The following is a 21,277-nucleotide window of genomic DNA, read 5'->3' on the forward strand; positions in this document are numbered from 1 at the left end:
GGGACGTGAGGGCCTACGTGCGGAAGTGCGAACTATGTCTTCGCTTTAAGCCAAGTCAGCTACAAGCGGCAGGAGAAATGTTGACACAGGTGCCGGAAGAACCATGGGCAACGGTATGCGCGGACTTTGTGGGTCCTCTGCCGAGGTCGAAACATGGGAACTCGATGCTGTTGGTGCTGGTGGATCGATTCTCCAAGTGGACCGAGTTGGTGCCGCTGAGGAAGGCCACAGCAGAGGCACTAATAAAGGCCTGTCGAGAGCGCACAATAGCCCGTTTTGGCACGCCCAAAGTCTTCATTACGGACAATGGGGTGCAGTTTGCAAGCAGGGCATTTACAAGATTCCTGGAGCAGTTTACGCCAGTTTACGGCGCCATACACGCCGCAAGAGAATCCGACAGAGCGAACGAACAGAACGGTAAAGACCATGATAGCTCAGTTCACCGAGGGTGATCAAAGGTGTTGGGATGAAAAATGGCCGGAGCTGATGCTGGCCATGAATTCGGGAGTGTCGGATACAACGGGATATTCACCGGCGTTCGTGGTGCAAGGAAGGGAACCCCGGCTGCCAAAGGCCCTATATGACGAGGAGACGGTAGGCACGGGACAAGGCACAGAGACGCCGGATTAAAATGCGAAGAAATTAAAGGAGCTGTTTCAGTTGGTTCGACGCAACTTGGAAAGGGCAGCCCAGGATCAGGCCAGGCATTACAACCTGAGAAGAAGACCGTGGAGACCCAAAGTGGGAGAGGTCGTGTGGGCCAAACAGCACCACCTTTCCAATGCAGCGGAGGGATTCGCCGCGAAGCTGGCACCAAGGTACGATGGGCCATACCAGATAGAGGACTTTATATACCCGGTTATCTGCAACCTAAGAAAGGAGGGCGACAGGAAGAAGAGAACGGCACACATACGAGATCTGAAACCCCAACCCGAGGAGCGAGAGACACAGGGGTGAAGGAGAATGGCTGTAATAGGTCGCCCTAAAGGGTCACGCAGGACCAGGAACGGTAGAGTGCCACGCAGGACACTGGGGAAGGGTGCCGCGCAGGACACGCACGAGACTCGTCAGCACGCAGGGTGATGGAAGACTGTGGTTGGAGAAATCTGGGGGAAAAAAAAAAGCGAAAATTAGTAAAAAGAAAGGAAAATAAAACGAGAAGAGCAAACTCAAGCGAACCAAGAAGCAGGTGCGTTACAAACTCTCCGCACTTTTGGTATTCTTCTCGAACTATTATTTTCTGTCAAATAATAGACAGCAACTTTTTTATTGTGCTTGTCTTCCAAATCGCGTTTTAATAGACATTTTGCTGATCAACTCGTTCTCTTTATTTAGTTCTGCTGCTGCAACATGTGACACGTCATAAGATTATTATTATGGAGTACTCAAAATGCTGCGCTCGCTCGCTCTCACTGTATGGTTTTCCCTGACTCTGTCTCTGAGTCTGTATCTACATACGTAGCTAGGCCGTTGGAAAAGTCTAATATCATTACGTATGTCGTTTCCATCGTTTCAAATTTATGCCCATATGCCCATGTAATTACCATAACATATTATGTTTTGTCATCACTATCATATGGCCTATTGTATGTTTGCTGCAAATACATCCCTGTTTTATGGAAAGGTTTTTAATGTGAATGTATTTTTTATAAATAAAGCTGTCGCCACTGTGAGAGTAAAATGTTCTATGAACACATTATTTTGGCCAAAAAAGGTCCGCTGGCCAAGATTTGGTTAGCAGCTCATTGGGATAAAAAAATTACAAAAGCCCATGTGTTTGAAACTAATATAGAAAAATCTGTGGAAGGCATATTACAGCCAAAAGTAAAATTGGCGTTAAGGACATCTGGCCATTTGTTGCTGGGTGTTGTGCGCATTTATTCAAGAAAAGCTAAATACTTGCTGGCCGATTGCAATGAAGCATTTGTTAAAATTAAGGTAAAGTATTTCAAATTTAATTCATCTGTCATTCAAATGTATACATGTATACAAATTTTCAATCTTGTCTATTGTATAGATGGCATTTAGACCTGGCATGGTCGACTTACCAGAAGGCCACAGAGAAGCGAATGTTAACGCCATAACTTTACCTGAAGTGTTTCACGACTTTGATACTGCCTTACCCGAGTTGAATGACATAGACATTGAAGCTCAATTCTCTATAAATCAGTCTAGAGCTGACGAGATAACAATGAGGGAGGATTACGGTAGCCTGTCAATTTCACTGCACGACGATGGATTTGGTGATATTGGATTTGAAGCTGAAACGCCTGAAATTATGCGGGGATCCTTGTCTACAAATATCAACGTAAGTAAAATATACATATATGTATAGAATATAAATAACATCCATTCAAAGTAGGCTATAGAAAAACATAAAATAATAGTTTTCGATTTTAATACAATTTCTCATTGCATACGCATGTCAACATACATGCATACACACGCATAAAACACAATCTTGAACTTTTGGTTGGAATTTCAGTTAAAATTAGAGGTACATATGTTTGTTCTGCTTTTGTTCTGAGTTTCTACTTTCACTACAAAAAAAAAAAACTCTGTCAGGACCTCGCAAACTTAATTACAAACATTGAAATCGTTTAAAGTTTTATGTTGAAAAAATCGTATTCAAAAATCGTATACTGTTCCATCAGTATATCTCGAGAACTAATATAGTTATATATAGATACTAGCTGACTCGGCAGAGGTTGTTCTGCCGCGCGCGAAAAAAAAATGTTCTTATTTAAATGTTGCTAATTTATAGCGAAATATTTTTCTTCTCGAGTTGTCAACTTAAACTTCTCTCGAAAAATATATATTTTAAAGGTATAAATCGCCTTATACATCCAGCGTGGATGGTGCATTCGTCCAGGGAGTCGGAAAAATTACAAATCCTAAATATATTTGAGTTAACTCTAACAATTCAATGTAATCAGTACGCGCATGAGTTTTCTCAATTCAATTTGACAGAATTTAATTATTGCATTTTTCTGTCATTTAAATGAGTTGCAACGATATTTATACCCGATACTCAAAATGAGTATTGGGGTATATTAGATTTGTGGTGAATATGGATGTGTGTAACGTCCAGAAGGAATCGTTTCCTATCCCATAAAGTATATATATTCTTGATCAGCATCAATAACCGAGTCGATTGTGCCCTGTCTGTCTGTCTGCTCCAAAGACACGAGAAAACAGAAAACGCAGAATCGTAGAGGATGACTATATCTTCTAGAGTGCCAAATCTGAACCAGATCGTATAATTATTATAGCCAGAATCAAGAAAAAAATTGCATTCTCTCTCGCTCGGTCCCTCTCTAACACACAGGTTTCATGGTCGGTTTTGCCAATTGCAAAATATGAGTTCAGAACCCATAAGAGCTAGTGCAACCAAATTTGCTATCCACACTCCTGTGATATCGGACCTTGACCGTTTTGTGTCAAAATTTCGCCACACCCCATTCCATTCCATTTGCCCCGCAAAGGACGAATACCTGGGGCATCCACAAATCTCAGAAACTATTAAGTCTAGAGCAACCAAATTTGGTATCCACACTCCTGTTAGATCTCACTATAAAACGTATATCTCAAAATGGAACAGTTTCACATTTCGAAAAGTGGTGGTGGGAGAAATGTTTCTAAAGCTATATCATTGAAGAAGAGGTCGTGGCAAAAACAATAAAATGTGCTAGCAGTGATCCCAAACTTCCTATTAAATTCAGTAATGAGGAAGCTTTGGCGATTCATGTAGATGGGCGATTCACGAAAATTGCATATAAGCTAGTCAAAACGAAAACTAAATCTTAAAACGCAAATATTTTTCCAAGCTACGATTTATTGAGAAACGCAAAAGTAAAATGCTCACACCCGAAAGTTTTTACGTAAAAATACGATGGACGATATTAAATCTGCTCTTCTATTTACATCTGATCCTTTAATTTCAAAGCTATCAAAATTGTTATCGATGCTTTCCAAAAAAAATATAGAGTTGGATAAAGAAGTTAGAGATTTTCTATTTTTTGGTCCGATAGTTTTGATATTTGCATTTAAATATATTTAAAATTACATAAGTTGCACTAGAAACTATCTTTGGAATGGTATTTTAAAATATTTAAATATTTTGAAGGATCAGAACTATCGTATCTATTTGATATGTTTAACCGATTCTACTGAAATTTGGTACAGTCATCCGGCTATTAACAATCATGCTAAACTACAAATTTAATTAAGATATCTCTTAAATTACGCTTGTTATTAATTTAATGCCACTAGATTGGCCGTTTCGCCCACTGTGCATAGGAGCCATTGGCCAAATATCGTATTTTTGAACTGTAACCTTAAGTCAGCACCTCTAAACGCTTTCGAATCGGGCTGAATCCTCATATTTTATTGTTTTATTACAAAAGGAACAATGTTAAACCCTAAGACTTTTGATTCCGACTAATTTTTTTTGCCTTTATTTGCTGAGTATTTATATATTTATTCTATTTATGCTTATTAAAGACAATATCTATTAAAAATGCATCTACTTAAATTTTGTATTATTCTACCCCATTTTGGCAAGCTTATTTCGATTTAAATGTCTAAGAAAATTATATATTTTTTTTAGTTTTTTCATCGTTTTTCTCCGTGCTTGAGTTAAATTAATATCTTCAGTAATTTAAGTATCAATCTCGACACGGTGGAAACATTTCTATTGCTATTAATCCAATTATTCAGCAACTTGTCATAGAAAAATTTAACATAACCTACAAAAGTAGTACAAAAGTAACCTACAAAATAAGTACACGTTTATGGAATTTCTTATCACATCTTATACAATTTTTTTTATAAAAATAATTAAAAAATCAAATTCACTTTTAGTTTTCTAATCTACAGTAGAGTATACAAATATTTAACAGAAGCATTTTTTATTTCAAATATATATTTTATGATCGATTAAACCAAAAAAATATAAACAGGGGGTCGTCAAAACAATAACCACAGCAATTCTAAAAAGCGAACAAATTCTAAAAGCGTATCAGCATGTATCCGTTTTTGTCTTATTATTTGTTATCCTATACATATTTTATTTGTATATATTTGTATATTATACAAATTTACAGGATATATAGCCACACTTATTTTGGATGACTTGGATCTCATAGCACGTTTTTTCCGCAGCATAAGGTTGCATAATGTCTGTCAATATGTTTTAATACCTGAATTGGGACAGGATCAGTTATGCAATGTACCGGCTCAACGCCATGCCAAGAAAAACAGCCCCAGACACCTGTACACCGGCCTCCGTTCTTAACCATTTTCCTTGTGTATTATTCCACATTTAAGACCCATCTGGCCCAGACCATGCCAAATTATTTACGAAAAATTGTTGCCCTGTCTCAAATATTTTACTCGGTGTAAAAAAACGTTTCGGGCTATACGTTCTAGTTTGTCTGTATATTGAAGTCTCCGACGAACCATCAATGCTGGTATTTCTTTGTCAATTTGAGTGGCTATGGCCTTGGAAGACACGAAAGTTGCAGTTGTCCGTTGTTTGTAAAGATTTCTTCCATCCTCGATTTTCAGTAAGCACTTTTGATTTTAACAATATAACATTCTGAACAAAAAATACCGAGCGTCCAACACTTTTCGCAACTTCCCGGAGACTTTTCCTTTTTTTTGAAGTCTTCTTTTCTTCAGCAGTACCGCCTACTTTTTTTTAATCCTTTAAAATTTATAAATAACACCAGTGTACTTATTATTTTGACCTGACCGAAAATGCCCATCCAGCTAAAATGTAAGCATAGAATTTAATAAAGACTAACCTTTCAAAATATAAACAATTGGCATGCATTCATTTACAAAAATTCGAGCTATTCCATAACAAATTAGCACGACACCGATATACTTTCTTTTTTGGACAGTAGTGTATATTAGTTAATATACACTTTCTACATTAATTTAACATAGTTAGCCTGTGGCACAAGATGGAACGAAAAAAGTTGTTGTCCACAATAGACATGCAAGTTGTTTAAGTTTTCTCTAATTATGGAAAGCCCTTATCAATAAACAAAAAGATATGAAGGAAATATTTTTTATATAGACATTTTACATGCCCCGGCCTTTCTGATCCATTATTTACATTTACTTTTTCCTTAAATATAAAACATTAAGAAACTAATAAAGTCAAGAAAATATTACCCGCCTAGTTAAAGCCAACTTGTGGCTGATCGAACATATGACGTTAGAGAGCATTAAAATCCCAAATATTAATGCATTTATCCTAGCCAGGGTATGCACTATGTTAACGTATCATTTTAAAAAGATTTTGTTTCCATGACATTTTCGAATTTATGCGACATCACGTATTAAAAATCTTAAAAGTCAGTCAAAACAAATTTGCGTTGTATAGCAGGCATGTTGGCTTTCCATGACATTAGTTTTGGCAATATTAGCACCGACTACCCGCCTCAGTAGGACCAGTCCAAAGGACCATCAAAGTAGGATCGTATTTTTAACACCTGAGCATCGAAAATCGGTTCATAACGGCATAAAATGGATGGAGAGAGTTGTAAGTTATAAGAAATAGGGTAACCTTGTGGAATGCCATTGCTAAGTGGCAAGATGGTTGATGAATTTATGCCAGTTTTACAGGGAAATCCTACATACACTACCGATCAATAGAATAGACTCAATGCATTTTTGGTTTTACATTTTGATTCTCTTATTTGTGAGTTATGCTTTCAACGAAATTTTTGCTGTTTTTGTTAGGGCAGTACAGTTGACAAAATAGGGGAATGAGAGTGGACTGCACAAATTGTACAGTTATGATTTATTTCCATTTTGCTTTACCCTATGCCGAAAAATTAGCTTTTTAAGCGATCATTAGAATAGACTCAGAGGCTGCGGTTTCAATTACTGATAAGCTGTACACAAAAAAAAATTTCATTTAAATAGCTCTTGCACTTTTCAATTATTTGAATATATGTAGAATGGGCTGTGGTATAGCTCTAACAACGGAGGAAAAAGCTAAAATATTGGCAAATCGAGACAGCAACCTTACAACCAGGCAGTTGTGTCTCATTTTTTAAGAAATCCATCATCAAATTATGGATTTGTCAGTATTTGTCATAAAGTTTTTGACGTATGTATTTTAGAATTCGTCAGCGTATTTTCCAGTCTTGCAATTGATGTATGACATTGTGGATTCCAATTTTGTCGAGCGCTTTGGGAGAGATTAGGGATAGGTGTTTTTTCAGGGCAATGGTTCTGGTAGGCTATATAGTACAGATTTGCTTCTTTAAAAAACGAATTCGTTGTTATGAATTAAGTTTTTATTGAAACCAACCACCATAACCTTTTTGCTACGATCTTGTCTAATGTTTTGGCTGCGCATGAGAGATTGTGGGATGGAGTAATCCGTTTTTGTATGGGGGAGGGTGATTTTTTTTTATTATCGAGTATGATATATGATATATAAAAGTGATATATAAAATACCAGGGGTGTTTCCGTACAAGGAAATGAGTGCTAAATAGAATTCAATGAAGGAGATATCCTTCTCGCGGAAAGTTGGGAAGAAGTTTAGATCCTCTTCTTGATAGGGTGGTAGATCGAAAGGATATTTTTAGAGGGGTGAATGCTGCAGGGACGACTGATATTAGACCAGGTTCGGGTTGGGTCTGCGTTGGGAAGTAAATTCGAACATCAACTTCTTTATGGCTTCCCTAATTGCTCTTTTTAATTTTTCATTAGTTTTTATATTCTATATTGTTTTAATTGTGTATATCCCGTTTGAGCTTCTTCCTTTTGTCCACTTTGCCTCTTTAGAGGAGTTAGAGATCTTTGGTCAATTTGGGAAAGGTACGAGGCAGGGTAAAGGTGGTGTTTTGTGGAATAGATAGATGGGAACTCTGAGCTACTATTTTTTTAAATTAAAGCGCCTTCTCAGTTGACATTGTTGTTCGGTTGAATTTTGGAAGTGTAATTAATTATGTTTATCCTGAAGAGATCCCAGTTCGCATTTTTGAGTTTAAAGGCTGGTTTGAGGCGGATGGGTTGTTGAATAAAGATAATAAAATAGGGAAGTGGTCGCTTCCGTGAAGATCATCTATTACTTCCAATAGATAGATCAATAGGTCGATGTGTGTAAATTCTTTGTGTGTTAAGAATTGGGTGGGGGATTTGTCGTTAGGCATGATATAATTTGAGCGGTCTAAAAATGCAGCTACTGTTTTACCTTTGAAGTTGACCTTAGATGAGCCCCAATAAGGGTACCAGTTGTTGAAGTCACCCAGCACTAAAGTTTGATTTTTTAAGGAGATGTAGACGGAAATTATGTTGAGCTTTGTTTTATACTTTATGGTAGCATTGGGGAATTGGAATTGGTGTATGCGGGATGGAGTTGTTTATCAGGGGAGCTGTGCCCCCAAATGCGTTAATGATGTTGTTGTTGCAATATAGGGTGTTAACCGGAATTGGGAACGAGTTGTAATTAGTTATAGTTTTAATTAGTTTCCTGTAAGGCTATAATTTGAGGGTTGTATGCTGTTCCGAGTGTTTTGTAATTCTTTATAGTTATTCCTATATCCGCGTATGTTCCATTGTATTATTTTTAGTGACATGACTTTTGTAATATACTATAAGTTTTTGTCAGAGTTGTCATATAAGGTTATGTAAATCTATAATTTGTAATTTGTGTTTAATTATACCCGATACTCAAAATGAGTATTGGGGTATATTAGATTTGTGGTAAAAGTGGATGTGTGTAACGTCCATAAGGAATCGTTTCCGACCCCATAAAGTATATATATTCTTGATCAGCATCAATAGCCGAGTCGATTGGGCCCTGTCTGTCCGTCTGTCCGTCCGTCCGTCCGTCTGTCCGTCCCCTTCAGCGCCTAGTGCTCAAAGACTATAAGAGCTAGAGCAACGATGTTTTGGATCCAGACTTCTGTGATATGTCACTGCCACAAAAATATTTCAAAACTTCGCCCCGCCCACTTCTGCCCCCACAAAGGACGAAAGTCTGTGGCATCCACAATTTTAAAGATATGAGAAAACCAAAAACGTAGAATTGTAGAGAATGACCATATCTTTAAGACTGCGGAATCTGAATTGGATCGTATTATTATTATAGCCAGCATCAAGAAAACAATTTCATTTTTTCTCGCCCTGTCTCTCTCTAACACACACGTAGCATAGCCGGCTTTGCTTAGAGTAAAACATTAGCGCCTAGATCTCAGAGACTATAAAAGCTAGAGCAACCAAATTTGGTATCCACACTCCTAATATATCGGACCGAGACGAGTTTGTTTCAAAATTTCGCCACACCCCCTTCCGCCCCCGCAAAGGATGAAAATCTGGGGATATTCACAAATCTCAGAGACTATTAAGGCTAGAGTAACCAAATTTGGTATCCGCACTCCTGTTAGATCTCACTTTAAAACGTATATCTCAAAATTTCGCCCCACCCCCTTCCGCCCCCACAAAGGACGAAAATCTGTTGCATCCACAATATTGAGGATACGAGAAAACTAAAAACGCAGAATCATAGATAATGATCATATCTATCAGATTGCTGAATCTGGATCAGATCAGATCATTTTTATAGCCAAAAGGAACAAATCAATTTGCACTGGCTACGCAGCGCCCGACGTCACGCTCAGACTGATTTTCTGTCTCTCTCGCACGCACTCTTTGTCGTGTCGTTCAATATTAGCGGCGTCTGCCGGAGGAGAACCATACTGACTAAGTATCGGGTATAACTGTAGAGTTGCGGTGTCCGCAGCAACTCACAACGTTCCCCCTCGTTTTTTTTTAAATCTAGTGGAATTGCTGTTGTTGCTAAAATTTATGTCGTTTGAGGTGTATTTTAGTCTTCGCTCATTACTTCTATTTTCTCTTGTGTTTCCTATGTTTTAATACCCGATACTCAAAATGAGCAAAGTGGTATATTAGATGTGAGATTGTTTAACGCCTAGTTCTCAGAGACCATATGAGCTAGAGCGAAGAAATGTATCCAGATTCCTGTGATATCACACTGTATCAAGTTTGTTACACGTTTAATGGTCGGCTTTGCCTGTCGCCTAAGATGAGCACCTAGATCTCAAAGACTATAAGAGCTAGAGAAACCAAGTTTGGTATCCACACGCCTGTGATATCGCACCTGCTCAAGTGTATTTCGAAATTCCACCCCGCTTCCTTCGGGCCCTGCATATCATACCATTTCTGGTGTTGCCGCATCTCTGGCCCGTACGGCCTTCGTCAAAAGTGCTTTTCCGGTCCCGCCTAAATTCAGCAGTCCAATATGTAATGGTTGAAATCGATGGTGCATATTCCTCATAATCTTCGTTCAACTAATTTTTAATTTCTTCGTTGGATTTCTTTTTTAAACACAGAAATCTCATGAAAGCTAATCAATATTCGGTTGCACTGCAAAAGTGACCATACTAAAATCCCGCCAAAATTAACAGTGTTGACAAAACCGGCTGAGAGAAACCACCAATCTAATAAAATAATTATGGGTGGTTAGAAATATGTTCTTTTGGTAAGGCCGATTGTGACGTCCTTTGGCTCCCTTTGCGTAGTTTAGTGTACGATGTTCGGATACGGTTACTGGCAATATACACAGTTGATGAAATAGGTCATCTTTAGAAATTTTCTGGCCTTTTATGAGTCCAATTTCCCTCGCACGTAAAGTCAAATTTTTTTTTTGATATTGAATGTTGAAAGTTAAAATTTTTTCCTTAATATCGTTCCGGGAGATAATTGGTTATTTTGGCACGGGCGATAGTAAGTTTTTTATTTGGTTTTTGGACAACAATGTTGTCCGTGCGCATCGGCCAACATCTATTTTTCATCCCGATCAGACCACTCTTCGGGTACCTATGTACATATGTCCTTTTTTTGGGAGGTCTTTGTTGCTAAACTCCTCCCAAATGGCTCTACCGATTTTCGTAAAATTTTGCGTGCTTATAGGTTAGGTGTGCGCATCGGCCAACATCTATTTTTTATCCCGATCACACCACTGTTCGGGTACTTTTTTTGGAATGTCCGGAAAACAAGTATTCATATCTATAGAAAATAGTAGAGGAATTTGTGCTCCTGTGCAGTTTAATGCTGCATACTTCAGCAAGCATACTGTCCCAATGATTGTCGTCTTCTAGCAAGCCTAGTGCAAGGCATGCATCTTTATACGTTGGATACTGTTGTCCATCTACGTTACGTATATCTTGAAATGACAATGGTCCGGTGATAAAAGCACTGTCTGCCTTGGATTGACTGTATATACGCGACCCAAACACAGACCCAAAAAATAGATGTTGGACGATTCGCACACCTAACCGATAAGCACACAAAATTTTACAAAAATTGGTCGAGCCATTTCGAAGGAATTTTGCAAAAAAGCTTGTGACACGAGAATTTAATATATTAGATCATATAAACAAGTAATACTAATTAAAATGTCTTCTTTTAAGGATAAGCTTTTCGATAGTGACGTCTTAGCAGATATAGAACCAGATGATCCAACTGCAAGAGGAGCCCAGGCAGAAATATCCGGAGATCGACTAGACGGCGATGGCTTTGGAGATTCGTTTGGCCGTAAGTTCATAAAATATTTACAATCTGTTTCAGAATTAAAAACCAAAAAGTTGTCCTTCGGAAACGAACGTAGTTTTTAAACTGTTGTACAACTTTGGTCCACTCAAATGTTAAACGCGCTAAAGCTCAATCGGTAATTTGTAGAATAAAGCGTTTCAGTAAAGTAAATGTGCTATGCACTATGCAACAGTATTTTTATGCCACGAACCAAAACGACTGTTTCTGATAGATTTGGGGCTTTAAAATTTTTTTAGTGATACATTTTTTTTCCTGGTATTTTCAAGTACAGTAGAATCCGGATATAACGACACTCAAGGTACCGACGATTTTGCGTCGTTATATGCGGAAGATGCTCTGACCAACAGGAGCAAAAAAAAAGAATTTTTGTTTGTTTATTTTATGGTTGCCATATTTGTAATAGGTTTTAAAATAAAACGATTAATTTTTAACCAAAACAAACAATTTAATTCAATAATATGGTTTTTTCATAAAAAGTCGTATACATATAATTCATATTCATAAGCATAATATATGTGGTTTTTCTTTTTATTCTTAATTAAAATAATCAGTTTGTTTAGCAGTAGTTTTTGACGAGACATGCTGTGCGTTAACCTCCCGTCATTAAAATTTTAATGGACAAATCTATTCAGAATTTCTGCAGCTTTAAATGTCTCCAAAACGCTAAGTGATGACACATCTTTATTTTGATTTTCGACGTTGTCGTCGCTGTCCTGTCCGTCATCTAATATTTGTTTAACAATTTTGTCTTCGGAAGGTTCCTCACAAATCGCCACACCATTGTCAACAAGAACATATTCATCCAGTTCTTCCTTTGAAATCGGTGCCGATCACTGATAAATACATACATTTCTAACAGCGTCGCTTAATGTTAATTTATTTAATGCTTAATTTATTTGTCATTATTTCGCTGTATTTTTTTTTCGGCACGTCCAATAGCCGATTGTGAATTGTGAAAAATATCGTCGGTATAAGCGGTTGTCGCTAAAAGCAGACTCCATAGCCGTACTGTACTGTATCTTACATCTGGTTGTATTGAACTTTGTCATTCTGAACTCTGATAATTACAGCTGTAAACCGGACACAAACACTTTGTAGCAGCAGCTTACCATCTCACAGTGGCCAATTGGGCCTAGCTAATTAATTAAGATTTTTAAACTTAGTTAGGTGCCAGTTGTCAAAAAAGACATGGGGCAGCAAGAGCTTTACTAAATTGTTTCTATATGTATTGTATTAAAAGTTTACAAAATCAGTGTTTGTGACCGGGCTATATATGTGTTGCTTATAGAACATAGTTTTATTAAGTGTATTAACAACGAGCCCATGGTAGCGTACAACTGTCTTTCGTGAAGTATAGCTTATCATAATTCTCTTCAAATAATTTCATTTATTAGGCACAATATCAGTATCAAAACTGAGCCTTTTTTTTTTAGTATGGTACGACTAAGCGATCCGAACAAAGAATTTTTTGCCATTGAAAATTGTGTCTTTTGACTCTGCTCTAAATAGACTTATATAAATTTTGCTTGTAGGTTTGCCCAAAAGTGGAAAAAATGTGGTAGAAACAAGAAAACAGTTAATAGTGGCTAGATATGACACGAGTATTAATGGAAAGATCAACTTCTAAAAATGTTGGCCGTCTAGAAATAGAACTTTCGGAGTGTTGCAAAAAGTAAACGCAAAGCAACAGATTGCCAACAAATTTGTTGAAGAACTCTCATCCGATGCATTGTTGGTATCTACAAGCTGCAGTTTGTGTTAAGCTGGAAAGTTCAGTAATGGTAGCGGAATGGAATCGCATACACCACAGCGGCTAACGTCAAAATTTTCTGAAGAAAAGTCACTTTCGCTATTTGTAAACGCTGGACATACCAGATAATCGGGGAATTTATACAGAATTTTAAATTACCATTTTCCCTTCTTATTGGTATGATGTCCGAGAAAGCTCTTGAACCTAGAAACAAGGAGAGAACAACACAAGAACAAATTCCAGGAGAAATACTATGGAAGATATCATAAATGCCCTTTTAGTTTCTACTGATCCTTTGATATCTTCATTGTCCAAAGGGTCTTCAATTTCATCAGTGAAAACAATTTGTATGTACGAAGATGCTTGCTTTTAATAAAGCATCTATATGTTCCTGACACTGATTCCGAATAGGAATCAGGAATCAATTTGGGGGATTCAGTCATAGCGATAAGGAAGGTCCAGCGGGTGATATCTTCTTGGACGGCGGGTGATGGTGCTGTTATCAAGCAGGTTTCATGGCAAGGGGGTTGGTGTGTCTGTCTAGGCGCTCCATGTGTTCTTTGGACACAAGGGACTCCGTGTTCTTCGTGGATTACCTTGGAGTGGTGTAGATGTGCTTTGGAGATGCTGGAATAGCTGGCAGTGCCACATTGGAATCCAATAGGTCCACATGGGTTTCATTATGGTCTTATAGATTAGTAGCTTGACATGAAGACTCAGGTTATACAGAGATGTTTTTTCCACCTTTCATGGAGTTGGTTTGGTTCGTGGCTTAAAACTATACAGCCAAGTAATATGCTCCGTATTTGATAAATTCGATGCCTGAGAGCGAGGACTGCGGCACTAGCCTTAATGATTTGGTCCTTAAAAATCGCAATGGATAAGTTCTTAGCAGAAAACTCAAAATTACTTGCTGGGGCAATACTCAAGTTTGACTTTGTACATTCGTTTATGTGAACTTAGCCAAAACCCGAAGATCATTTATTTCATAATCAATATATTTCCCCTGTATTTTCTTTTAATTAGAACCAGAACTCTTTGAAGACGACCTATTTGGGGAGCCAACCCAACCAGCAGAGCAAACTAAAACCGATACAGCTGTAGTAAACATGGCCGATGACTCAGATGATGATGGTATTGATAACTTTAACAATCTTCCTTCTCCGAGCTCAGTTGCTGACGACAATGGCGGTTAGTATATATGAATCTATATGAATCTAATATTGTTATTCAAGTTACAAAACTATTTTATTATTTAAAGATAATAACTTAATTGAAGAGGCCAACGTATCTGATAGTGCGGCGTTAAATGACTTGACGCTTGTTCCAAATGAGGATGAAGGCTTTGCACTGGCACCCATTGATGCAACTGTTTATAAAGGCGTAACAAAGGCCAAGCGCAAGAGAAAACTTATTATAGACGAAATCAAAAATATTTCAGGAGAAGAGATGAAGGCTCAATTAGCCGATACATCTGATATATTGACCACTCTCGATCTTGCTCCGCCTACAAAAAGGTATAACTTAAATTGTATTCGTGTTGAATCTTAAAACGTATTCCATTTTGTTTAGACTTATGTATTGGAAGGAAACTGGAGGTGTTGAGAAGCTGTTTTCGTTGCCATCCAGATCCATACCTGCCCGTGCCCTGTTGAATAATTACAACCGACAATTATTATCACATTCAACGTCGTTAGAAGATTTCACAAGTGTAGCGCCTATGGAAATCCTAGCACTGGAGTTTTATGCTCATGAAAACGATACTTCGCTTATTATTATAAATAAAAAAGGGCGAAAGAGAAAGAATGAGTTTTCTTCACTTCAATCATCTGACCATATTGCAGATGCACTTATCCAAAGTTTAGAAGCGCCCGAAGCTATGAGGGAGCACCAAAAACTGTTAGGAATATCTGCTGTGTCGCTAGACATCGCCACAAAAGAGCAAGAGAGCCATGCAGGTCAAAGTGAATCAGCCCTGTTTGATAATATGAGAAGTCCAACATTATTATCTCTGAATGGCATGGAACCAATTTCATCAATTAATGAGTTGCCATTAACTCCAAGAAACACAAGCCATGACATGGGGGACGATTTTAACCACGGGGACTCGACGCCGGCTGGCTTGGATCATGGAGATATGACTCCACAGCACCCTAGCATGGAAGAACTTGATAATATTTCGAATCTTCCAACCGATAAAATAAGCTCGCTAATTAATGAGGCCGAAACAGCACACAATACGGATGAAAACTGCTTTCAAAAGCCCAGCGATATTTCAACGGATTGGAACAACTACGATTTTCCCCCGTCTGAGGGTCAAGTACGTATAACTTAATTTTTTTTTTTAATTTACATTAGAATCAAATTGTTTCACATACACTATTATTTGTATGCACAGAATCATAGTGAAGAACAGATGGAGAATGAAACGGATGAACAATTTGAGGAACGAGTATTGAATAAGAGAGCAGCTCAACTTTTTATTGATGTTAGATCGCAGTTCAACAATAAAGAGAACTTGGCGCTGTCTCATCTAACTGTAGGGAACTCAAGGAAGCAGGTAAGAGTATATGCCTTCAAACGGTTATAAATGTGATGTTCACTCTTTATGAATTTTATCTATATTGTTCGCTACGAGCGACGTCTCCTTAAGAGGGTGAGGTTAGTCGGATATGTCTATAATGCTCTTGCTTTTTTATGTGATTCATCATGAGCAGTTCCCGTTATGCTTTATAGTTTTAAATTGTCGAATTTTTTTTGTTTTGAAGGGGCTTAAGGGAGCGGTAATGTGGCAACATTCAAAAGCCAGGTGCGCAAACAGAAAAACGACTGCTCCACGTAGAACTGTTTTTTTATTCTGCCTGTTATATATATGAGATCGAAACTGCGATCATAGACGACTAATTAGATAGCGTCCTGGTGTAAGGATACCGAAACGAGAATTGATTACTGCTTGGATTTGGCAGAACAATGTCCGCAGATCGTCAAGACAAAGAGTGACGATCCCACGGAGCAATACAAATTCTGTATGGCCTCCTTTACTGCTGCCTCCCATAAACCCTCGAGCGAGCGATGCGGTATGAGTCGATAATCGAAGCCGTTGTTGATGCAATAATTATGAACTGCTCCTCGCTCATGAATAGCTGCCGAAGGTCCTTCAACTCGGTCCTTGCGCGCACAAAAATGGTAGAAATGTCCGCCCAAATGCATCGGGAAATGGCGCGCGTGGCAACGAATCGCTTAAGGGCCCTCAAAAAAGAACCAGTTGTTGGCTCCTATTGGTGAAGATGGCCACACGGCCGATGTTGCAAAACAGATGAAAACGTTTTATGCAGGAGAATCCTGCACGCTGATCTTCGGTAAGTCAGCCATTATGCGATCCATCAGACGAGGTCTGGATCTGCAGCAGCAGATGACGCATTACTCCAAGGTTCGAGAAACAGTATTAAAGACCGGAAATGTTAGCAAATCGATCGAGTCAAAGTAACGGCTTCGGATGTGGATGTGGTCGCGAAAAACGCGAAACAGAAGTTGAATTTGGCTTAATCTAGTAATATGGTAAAATATGCGAAATGGAACAGAATATCGTAAAGCAGCTAATTTGTTTTAAAAGAGGATTTATGTAGGTTTCTATACCTATTTTATGTTTTTCCATGTTTCTTTTTACTTATCAATTCACATTCTACCATAAATAACTTAATATTTGGAATCTGGAAGGAATCGTTTATAATTCCTCTCCATAAAAAAGGTAGCAAGTCTGATGCAAAAAATTATAGAGGTATAGCAAAGTTATCCGCTATTCCTAAAATGTTTGAGAAGGTTTTAACTCCGCACTTGCAACATCTCTGCAAGTCACTTATATCTCCAACTCAGCATGGATTTATAAGGCGGCGATCAACCACCACGAACTTGTTAGAGTTTACCTCTTTCATTATTAAAGGCTTTCAATGTAACTTACAGACGGATGTTATTTACACCGACTTTAGTAAAGCATTCGACTCTGTAAACCATTCCCTTTTAGCGCATAAACTTGACCTTTTAGGGTTTCCGCCCAACCTCCTGAGATGGATTTCTAGCTATCTTTGTTCTAGGTCTCAAAGAGTCCTCTTCAAAAACTCCCTCTCTTTACCAGTAAAGGTTTCTTCGGGAGTACCACAAGGCAGCCATCTAGGCCCCTTACTCTTCACACTCTTTATTAATGACTTACCTTCAGTATTAACATACTCTCGAGTACTTATGTATGCGGATGATGTTAAACTCTGTGTCCAGTACAAGGACATTTCATTTCATTCTCGCTTGCAATCCGATCTCAATAACTTTCAGTCATGGTGTTGTGCAAACTTGTTACACCTTAATGCCTCGAAATGCAAAGTTATGACATTTCATCGTTCTAGCCCTTTGTTGGCTCCCTACACCCTATTTGGTGGTTCTCTTGAGAGAATTACCCTGGTGGATGATCTGGGTGTTATGTTAGACCCCAAGTTAAAGTTTTCCGAACACATTTCTACCATGGTAAATAAGGCCATGGGCGTGCTTGGGTTTATAAAGAGGTGGTCAAAGGAATTTGACGACCCCTATATAACAAAGACTCTCTATACCTCGCTTGTTCGTCCGATCTTAGAATACGGCTCCTGTGTATGGTGCCCTCAGTACAAAGTACACCAGGTACAGAAAAACTTTTTACTCTTTGCTCTGCGGGGCCTTAACTGGGATGCGGGTGTAAGACTCCCATCTTACTCTAGTAGACTACTATTAGTAAACCTCCCATCCTTAGTTAACCGTAGAAAAATGCTTGGTGTGATATTTATGCACAACTTGATCAGGGGTGACATAGACAGCCCTGATCTGTTGAGCCGCATAAACTTCACGATTCCTATTAGACTGACTAGAAATTTTATACCGTTGTTCCTTCCACTTTGTAGATCGAATTATTCCTTGCATGAACCGTTTAGGGTCTTATGCTCGGATTATAATTCCCTCTACCATATTATATCCACCACTAATTCTCTTCCTCTTATTAAATTACTAATCCTTACCCACCTTTCTAGTAATTAGTAATTGTAGTGGTATTTGTATATTGATTGCATGCTTAGTTTCTTAGTAAGTTTAGTGCTAATTTTCCTGGAATGTTAGTCTAATAGCTATCTTTCTTGCATGTTCGCGTTTGGTTCGGCTACGCACCGCGCGTCATGCGGCAGCGCCCCTCGGTCGGTTGGGCGGGAGGAGGGCTGCGTTTTACCTGGGATCCGCGCGTAACAGCCTTCTGCTGGTGTCACACGGGCCACTTGACGGTGCAGTAACTGCATCGCCTCTTGAAAGATGCAGTCATTGCATGTCAACGTCCAAAGATTTCCTTAACAAACAACTAAGGTGGCTTTTAAGAGAGACTTTGAGGAAAAACTTTTATCAAGAACCATCTTTCTTATTGGAAAAAATAGTAAAAGAAAACATGACTATCAGCCAGGCTTCCGATTTTTTTTGGTGCTCTCGTTTTTATTTCCTTGACGAAATTAAAATTAATCGGCTTTTTATAAAACAAAATGAATCTCAATAGATAAATATATAATACTGGGCGCAAGAGCCAGTATAATATAAGCCAGTATAATATAGCCAGTATAGTATAATACCCTCTATGGACCACGATTTACCAAGATTTACGTGCACTTCAAATTTCAAGAAAATCGTTCGAGCCATTTCGGAGAAGTTAAATAACAAACATTGTAACCCGAGAATTTAATATATTTGAGCAATGCCAATAAGACGCAGAGAGGCCAATTTGAGTTCAAATCTAGAACCATGCGAGATATATAAATAATCAAAAAAAAAATGTAGACGAGCGTTTAAGCATAGCGCAGTTACGTGAATCACAGTCGAGATGAACTAAATCAACAAAGGCAACTAGAACGGAGAGTAACGCGCAGATACATAGTCGACAGACGGGGAAGAATTAACCAACAACGCAAAAAGCGTAGAGGAATTTACCAAAAATGCAACAAACGCAGAGGAATCGACCAAAAACGCCAACAATTTCATCGAGCATTTTAGTCATTTTTAGCATTCCCGTTATTCCACGTTTGACGTACGCTGATGAAATCAACGCTTGCTTAAAATCATCGCGACTGTGGTGTTATGTTGAAAAAGTACAGCTGACGGTGAACATGCGCGTTAAAATACTTGAGGATCCATACCCCGAAACTTTTTCTAAACAACTGTTAGATATTGGCTATGGGAATGTTGCTGTACATGAAAATACTGGATGCATAAAACTACAGACGGACTAGCAAAATACTCTCATCGATATCATATTTCCCGATGTACATACACAATATGAAAATCATAATTGGCTGGCAGAAAGAGCGATTTTGGCAACAAAAAATGTGGACGTCAATGGTTTAAAAATCTATCGATGCGATACCAACGAAACTGTGAATTATACAATTCAGTTTTTAAATTCTTTGGATTTGCCAGGAATGCCACCACACCATTTAAAATTTAAGTTTGGATCTCCAACCATTCTGCTTCGCAATTTGACCCCACCACGGCTGTGTAATGGCACACGATTAGTCGTTAAAAAACTAATAAGAGACGTTATTGAAGCCAGGAATCCCTATGATTAATACAGATGTGTCAACTGAATTCAAATGCAATCAATTCTCAATTAGATTGGCATTCGCTATGATAATTAATAAGTCACAAGGCCAGACATTGCCTGTATGCGGCTTAGATTTGGAAACACCATGCTTTTCCCACGGACAACTATATGTGGCATGTTCACTCGTGGGAAAACCATCCAGCTTGTTTGTGTTGGCCAAAGACGGACAAACCAAGAATATGGTACACTCTATTGCGCAGAAATACTAATCTTCATTGTTAAGTAATCTTATAATTAATAAGTAAATGCCCTCATACTTATAGTACAGTTATTTTTATTGAACTGAAAGAATGTTTCCTAGAAATAATATACATGGCAAAGCAACGTTTGCCGGGTCACCTAGTTACTATATAATAGATAATGCGTGACCACTCAGAATTACCCCAATTTTATATTTGTCGGTGTACTTGTTTATGAAGATTGTTTGGTGTATTCCTAACAGCCTGTTTAAAAATTAAAGATTTAAAGGTGTAGATATATTAGAAAACCAGTAGTTTCAATGATGTATAAACCTTGGCGCGCGACGACACTGTTTTTTTCCGCATCTTCTACAAAAAGTTCAATTTTTTAACTAATTATTGTATTTTTGCTTTTTTCAGGCCGCTCAAAAGTTTTACTCCCTGCTTGTATTGAAGAAATTTAGGGTGCTCCATATTACCCAATCCGCTCCCTATGCAGATATTGCCATCACAAGAGGACCAACATTTGAGAATCCAAAAATGTAATAAAATTATTTTAAGAATGCAAATAGTATAAGTGTATTTGTTACCATATATTTTGGGTTGCACATATATATAGATCACCTATAATTTATTTTAAATAGTAAATAAATCTGAATTAATTAATCCCGACTATTGTATTTTATTTCACGTATCCAACTCATGGAGTCCATGAGTATCGGGTAAACATTATTCAAGTTACTGAATAAGTTCGTTCGTTCATTTTTATTCTGTGAACTAAGACAGACTATTAGTTCGTTTTTTTGTGTTCATCGTTCAATTTTAAAGTCTAATTTATACTTTTAGGCCTATATGTAAATAATGTACTGCCATTTATGGAAAAACGTAACTTCGCAAATTTATTTTAATTTGTACTAGGCAACTGATATCATTGAGGTACAACCAATAGTTTCAATTATCTAATTTTCAATTTTTTTGCAGATGTGGTCGGTGCTGAAAACCAGTAATCAATTTTACTTATGCCATTATATGTCCATTATAATTCAAAAATATTATTTGAATATGTTACATATTATGTAAAAAAAATAGCTCGC

At 37.8% G+C, this 21,277-nt stretch overlaps 1 protein-coding gene across 1 annotated transcript; it reads left to right on the plus strand.

Moving 5' to 3' along the window:
* Positions 1-1,583: 1,583 nt before the first annotated feature.
* On the plus strand, positions 1,584-20,841 carry LOC108156468 (double-strand-break repair protein rad21-like protein 1). Its single transcript, XM_017287932.2, has 8 exons — positions 1,584-1,938; positions 2,018-2,308; positions 11,461-11,584; positions 14,379-14,543; positions 14,614-14,869; positions 14,925-15,672; positions 15,751-15,912; positions 20,604-20,841. The coding sequence occupies exons 1-8, from the start codon at positions 1,681-1,683 to the stop codon at positions 20,727-20,729; spliced, it is 2,130 nt and encodes a 709-aa protein (XP_017143421.1). The 5' UTR covers positions 1,584-1,680; the 3' UTR covers positions 20,730-20,841.
* The last annotated feature ends 436 nt before the right edge of the window (positions 20,842-21,277 follow it).

Source organism: Drosophila miranda, chromosome 2 (genome assembly GCF_003369915.1).
Source record: "Drosophila miranda strain MSH22 chromosome 2, D.miranda_PacBio2.1, whole genome shotgun sequence".
NCBI lineage: Eukaryota > Metazoa > Arthropoda > Insecta > Diptera > Drosophilidae > Drosophila > Drosophila miranda.